At 39.4% G+C, this 6,935-nt stretch overlaps 1 protein-coding gene across 3 annotated transcripts in view; it reads right to left on the reverse strand.

Moving 5' to 3' along the window:
- The window catches only part of KANSL1 (KAT8 regulatory NSL complex subunit 1), a 174,694-nt gene that overhangs the window by 39,887 nt on the left and 127,872 nt on the right, over positions 1-6,935 (reverse strand). For all 3 annotated transcript variants that reach the window (XM_077780285.1, XM_077780286.1, XM_077780284.1), the window contains one exon: positions 2,950-3,054. In XM_077780285.1, the coding sequence (XP_077636411.1) occupies positions 2,950-3,054 (105 nt within the window). The remainder of the gene's footprint in view (positions 1-2,949; positions 3,055-6,935) is intronic.

Consider the following 6,935-nt stretch of genomic DNA (forward strand, 5'->3'; position numbering starts at 1 on the left):
GGGGAGGGGGCAGGCAGGGAGGCAGCGTGAACAGGGGAGGGTCAGAGAGAGGAAGAAACAGAATCTGAAGCTGGCTCCAGGCTGTGAGTTGACTGTGACACAGGGCTCGAACCTATGAACCGTGAGATCATGACCTGAACTGAAGTCGGATGCTTAATGGACTGAACCACCCAGGCGCCCCGGATGTCTATTTTTAGAACACTGAGAAGTTAAAATGGATCTGAGTGTAGTTGAAAACATAACTCAAAAGGTAATGGCTTTATTTTTCTTACAAGATATTAGAAGTTTGTAGGCTAATGAGTAATCTTGTTCTAGCACTCATCATTTTCACCATCATAAGTTAAATTATACTTTTTTGAGAATTTTGCCTAACTTCTTAAAACTATATTTTGACAGTTAAAAAAAATGGCTTTGGCTTTTTTTGTAAATTTCAGAAATGAAAATACAAAAATGAAAAACACAACAAAAACCTCTATTTTTAAACCTCTATTTTTTTGAAGAGTTTAAAAAAAAGGGCAACAAATACTTTCATTTTGGAAAAAAATAAACAAAATGGAGAATAGGGGGGTTTGATATGAGTATGAAAATTTACAGCTGCATCTGTCAAGCGTTGACTTAAGATTTTTTACAGCAAAAGTGAAAAGACAAGGTATAAACCACTTTTCAAAAAAAGAGTCTGGATAACAAAAAGGCAAAATTAAATACTGGCTTTCTACAATGAAAAACTTCTTGGCAATTGATGTATTAGTCACAGCTTTGCACATATTTGCCATTTTTTAAGCGGTTAAGGCCCTTCAAGTTGCTTAATGTCCTTTAAGGAATAAATGCTTTGCAGCCTACCCACCAGTGCAATAAACGATGGAGATGTACTGCCTTCTGTCTTTATACTTCCATTAGAAAGACACTTTCTAAAGATTTTTCAGAAAGCACGTGTAATTCACAACAGAGGGAATGGGTTAATCTCTCCTTGAAGACATATAATGGCAATGTGTATATACTCAGTTGTTTTCATAATTTTTATTTATTTTACTGAATCCAAGAAGCAATCTATTTATGTACAAGGTAGAAACTATTGTGGTCAACACAATGAGGAACGATGAAGATCACCTTGCCCTTCAAGAATCATACAATCCAGGGGCACCTGGGTGGCTCAGTCAGTTAAACATCCGACTTCGGCTCAGGTCATGATCTCACAGTTCGTGGGTTCAAGCCCCGCATCAGGCTCTGTGCTGACAGCTAGTTCAGAGCCTGGAGGCTATTTCAGATTCTGTACCTCCCTCTCTCTCTCTGATCCTCCCCTGCTCATGCTTTCTCTCTCTCTCAGAAATAAATAAAAAACATTTTAAAAAAAGAATCATACAATCTAATATTGAGAATATACGTGCAAGTGAATGGTGGGTACAAAAACCATCAAATCCCTAAGGGGTGAACACACACCCACATGTCAAGATGTGTAAATACAACAATGAGAATCAGAAACAGTGAGAGTCTGTCATGTCCTATCCTTCACAAGCAATGAGGTGAGAAAAACCTGACAAGAGGCTGCCCCAAAATTTCTGGAGCCCCTAAATAAACAAATGTATACGTATCTTTACAAAACTCACTCCCAAATCACTTACACCTCAAATCTCAGGTTTCCCGTATCTCATACCACTGAGCACCAGCTGACCTTCCAACTTACCCATGTTTTCTCTCAGACCTGTAACAATGTTTATCTTGGATAGAGTGATCACTGAAACATTTTCACAAATCACTTTTAAAAAATAATTCTAGGGGCACTGGGGTGGCTCAGTCAGTTAAGCATCCAACTCAGCTCGTGATCTCACAGTTTATGAGTTCAAGCCCCACACTGGGCTCTGTGCTGACAGCTCATAGCCTTGAGCTTGCTTCAGATTCTGTGTGTGTCTCTCTCTGCCCCTCCCCTGCTTGTGTTCTTTCTCTCTCTCCCAAAAATAAACATTAAAAAAAAACAAAACGTTTTTTAATTCTATAGACAGCATATAATGAATTCACATTGTAGATGTGAGTACTGGCAAAATCTGGCGTCTACTTTTAAAACCACTTTCGAGTTAAGAATAATCTCTCAATGTCTTCACAAGTATCCCTGGCTTTAAGTTCTCTCATTAGGAAAGTTAGTTTCCATCATATCACATGAAATCCTGCTAACAATGATAATAATAAAGGATAACAAGCTTTGTTTATTTACAGATGCAAAGAGAGGCACGGTTTAAAGAGCCAGCACTCTAGCCTCCCAAACAAACCACTGTTGTGGGACTTTGGAATTTCTAACAAATGACTTAAATCAAGAAATATTAATATTCATAAAAGCCAATGAGCTTCTGGGTAGGGAGGGGAGGGGGGTGTGAAAGAAACAAATAAAAACGTACTCTTGGGATTCAGAAGTTAAAGAAATTAATTTGGGTGTTGATAGAAATAGAAAAAAAGGATGAAATCATGGAAGGGGGGAGACCTGAACTAGGCTCTAAGGATACAGAAGATTACAGAAAATGACAGCTTTATCCTCACTATAGAATTAAAGGGGGTAACTCAGAGAGAGCACTTTCAACATCCTTATGAGTTAAACCTCTAGTCAAACCTTTTCATTTTACAGTGGCCCAGAAAGGCTGTCTTTGCTCGTCAAAGGTATCAGAGCCGCGTGGGATCCCGATTCTCAGTAATACTCCATGATGCCACACACTTGCTCTAGCAAGTCTCTGTAAGGTCTTGAGTTAGGAACTGCTTTTAAATTCAAGGTCAACTACATGGCTACAGGAAGGGACCTGTGCGCTCTACTCAGGGAATTCAGACCTTGAAATGTCAAAAATGATAAAATGGGATACAGCCCCCTTCCTTCAGCCAATGGCAGGAAATGCTATAGAAAATGAACTGTGTACTGACACCACCCACTGAATTCTCACTCATCTCCCCTTTTCTGTCTTTTACACTTACCAATTTATCATTCCCATGATCCGTCTTCACCTCAGAACTAAGTGGAAGAAATAAGTCTGTTGGTGTATGCTCCGGGGGAGGTGCCTCCCCAAGAACTATTAACCCCTGCAGGACAGAGAGAAAGGCAGCATAAGTGAGTGGTATTATAAGTCACAGATTAATGAAGGAGTTACAATGGTTAGGGGCAGGGGACTGGTTTAGCAGAGGCCTCTTCCCTTCTCCTATGGTTCTGAAACAAAATACACTACCAGCAGCTTTACTTTCCCAAGAGTTACTTCAACATAAAGCCTAGCAGTGAGTAGCAATCAGTAAGGCCTAAGGCCTAATTTCTTAGGCCTCCCCTTTTCTCTACCTGAATGCTGTGACATACACAGCTTGTTACCTTTAGCATCTGTTATTCACATCTTTCAGATCTGGAACCTTTATCAGAATATAGTACTTTACACTGTAATACTATCTAGACTATATTATAAGAACAGCAGCAATACTATCTAGACTATATTGTAAGAACAGCAGCAATGTAGTTTTTCTAGTTAACCTGATCACAGATGTGGCTTAAGCATTATCTTAAGTGCTACAAATATAAATGATAAGTAAGCCAACTATTTGAGCAGCTAAAACTACTACATAAAACAAAGGTGGAACAGTCTAGTCCCTAAAATATACTACAAAACAAAAACTTAAAAACAAAAACCTGTTCCAAAGGCACCTGTTTCTCATATGCATAAAAATCACTCCAGATTGGGTTTCTGCTTTACAATTTCAAAATCAGACCTTCCGTTCATCCCAGGAAATAAAAAATGTAAAAAGAAATGTAAAACGACTCCACAAATCCTATCCATAGGCAGTAAGGGCCCACCTTGGTAAAGTCAGGAGTGAGCTTATTAGGAAAAACAAAAAGCCACACACATGAATCCCCCCATGAACTCAAACAGAGGTATCCAAAATCTAGTTTTGATGCTGTGTAATAGAAAGACTGGGATGAAAGTAACCAGGGTTTTATGCCTTTGGTTAACCACTCCTTCTCTGATCCAGAAAATAATGAGAGCTGACTGATAAAAAATTTCTTAAAGGTAATTTTGTATCAGAATCACCTGGGGAAACTCATCAAGCTATACTTGCCCAGCTTCAACATCAAATCTATTCAAGAGTCCCTGGGGTTAGGGTTGGGTATTCTACAGTTTTAAAAAGTTCCACTGGTAAGTCCTAAGGCGAGCTCTAAGTTGAAACACACTAGAGTGGTCTTGACTTGGCATCAGGGTCCCCCAGTGAACATCCTAAAATATATTTTAGGGCCTAGAGATTTTGGCTATCAATTTGAGCTCCTTAGCCATTATGACATAAGCTCTTGTGGACCAATGAACCACACAATACATCCAGGGAGTCCTTTCTAACTCAAAGCTCTTTATATGAAACAGGGGATGCAGAGAGATGAAATGAGGTAGGGAAAGGACTGACATTAAGAAAGGACAATGGAATTCTACCTCAGTTCAAAAAAAAAAAAACCAAAAAACACCCCAATTTAAAAAATAAGTGTTACAAGACACCCCCCCCCCAGGCCCCACCCAAAAGTAAGAGAAACACCACCTACCTATCCTGGGTTGAATAAGACTATATATGACCCGCCTATGTAGAAAATGAAGTGGAAGCTCCTCAGAAAAGGGGGGAAAGATCATTAACCAATTAAACAAATAATAAGCGAGAAACATTTGCCCTAGCCTTCAAAATGAAGTTTTTCTAGCTAAAAGAACTTCTGCTGCAAAGTACTTTGTCTCAATCACAAGCATAAAACAGCTTTCAAACACAATTTGGAAAACGAAGCTATCTTGCACGCTACTGCCTTCTCAATACTGCACTCAACATCTTCCCTGCTTAAGGGCCCTGGTTACAGTTACAGCAATCTCGATCTTACAGAAAATCTCTGAATGTATATGAAGCTGTTATCACTGAGAGGTGGGGGTTATTACAATATAGTTACAAGATAAATAAATGCAGTTAAGGATTATAATACCACCTATTCTTATGTCCTTTGTTCATACTGATTCTAGCCTTTAAAAAATATTTATCTGTCCGAAATGTCATTCATCCTTTTTTTAACGTTTATTTTTGAGATAGAGAGGGGACGGGGGAGACACAATGTGAAGCACGCTTCAGGCTCTGAGCGGTCAGCACAGAACCCGACGAGGGGCTCAAACTCACAAGCTGTGAGATCATGACAGGAATCGAAATTGGATGCTTAAACAACTGAGCCACCCAGGTGCCTTCATCCATCCCTTCAAAGAGCTTGTCAGATCCAAGTCCCATCACCTTACAAGAAAATGTCCCTGGTTAACTGAGCCCTACTTGCTTTGTCTACATTATCAGAGTTCCTAAAGCACTGATTGCATCTTACATTCTGTGTATTTGAATCTCATTTCCAGAGCAGAAACTTAGGCCAAAATATTTATTTACTGTTGCCTCAATTTGTTGTTGTTGTTATTTTAGTTTATTTTGAGAGAATGAGAGAGCATGAGTTGGGAGGGGGAGAGGGAGAATCCCAAGCAGATTTCACAATGACAGCACAGAACTCTATGCGGGGCTTGATCTCACATATAGTGAGATCATGACCTGAGCTGAAATCCAGAGTCAGACGCTCAAGATGACTGAGCCACTCTGGCGCCCCAATTTGTTTATTAATGAATGCTGATCTCTTAAAGACTTAGACAAAATACACATACATTTGAATCCCATATTCCCTAGCAAAATCATACACCAAGAAAGGAAATATGTAACAATTATTTTCTGAGTTTTGGGTTAAAAGATTTTCTTCTTTGAATAGGAAAATATTAAGTTTATACTAATTATAACCAGAAACCTAAATAATCCAATTACCAGGTATAAAAGTTACTCTCTCAAATTTTTTAAAGTGAGACGTGTAAGTCAGGAATAACAGCCAATATTTTCCAAAGAGAAAACTTTTTCCTTAAACCCTAATTTCTTAAAATAAACACCTCTCTGAGAGACAACAAGGACACTCTCCTGAGAGTTTATGAGACCTGGTAGGGCCCATTTATTCCCCATCATTTTATAGACCCAGAGAGGACACAGGGTGAAGGTCATGTGGACAGGCCATTCCATGGCAGAACTAGGGCTAATGGCTGGGTTAAACTACTTTGTTCTTTCTTTCATTCATTTTTTAAAAAAAAATTTTTTTAATGTTGTTTTATTTAGTTCTGAGAGAGACAGACAGACAGCGTGAACATGTGAGGGTCAGAGAGAGAGGGAGACACAGAATCTGAAACAGGCTCCAGGTTCTGCGCTAGGTGTCAGCACAGAGCCCGATGTGGGGCTCGAACCCACAAACTGTGAGATCCTGACCTGAGCTGAAGCCGGATGCTTAACTGACTGAGCCACCCAGGCACCCCTGTTCTTTCATTCATTCAAACCAAGCCATCAATTATCCATTTATCTACATTTTTTTTTTTTTAGCTGTTGGGGATACAGGAAAGGAGGAAAGACCTATCCTTCCACCCCCACACCACCTGAACCCATCCCTCAACATGCTTACATTCTAATACTGGGGATGACAGACAACGAACTAAATGAGTAAGTAAATTTTATGTAGTACATTAGATGACATTAATTGCTAAAGATAAAGGGACAGTGTAAGGATTCAGTGTGAGTGGGCACCTCAGTGCCATTACTGAACTCTACAACAGACAAAGCAAACCGACAGAGGTAAAGGTAAAAAGACCGAGAGTCTCCCCATCCTATAACGCTGCTCCCCGAGTTAAAAACCAGGATCATGCCCAAGCTGCCCAGGCCTAGAAAACTCCTACATAAGGATAAAAGGAAATGAGATGGGTCACAGTCGCATGTGGTCTTAATATATTCTTATAAATTATTCCTTTGTGGAAACACAAAGCTGTCCCATATGTCCAAAAAAGTGTAAAAAAAAAAAAAAAAGGTATGCACCAGAATTTACAAAGGAAGAAATGGAAAAAGGA

This window comes from Crocuta crocuta, unplaced genomic scaffold (assembly GCF_008692635.1).
Source record: "Crocuta crocuta isolate KB4526 unplaced genomic scaffold, BGI_CrCroc_1.0 scaffold288, whole genome shotgun sequence".
NCBI classification, from domain to species: Eukaryota; Metazoa; Chordata; class Mammalia; order Carnivora; family Hyaenidae; genus Crocuta; species Crocuta crocuta.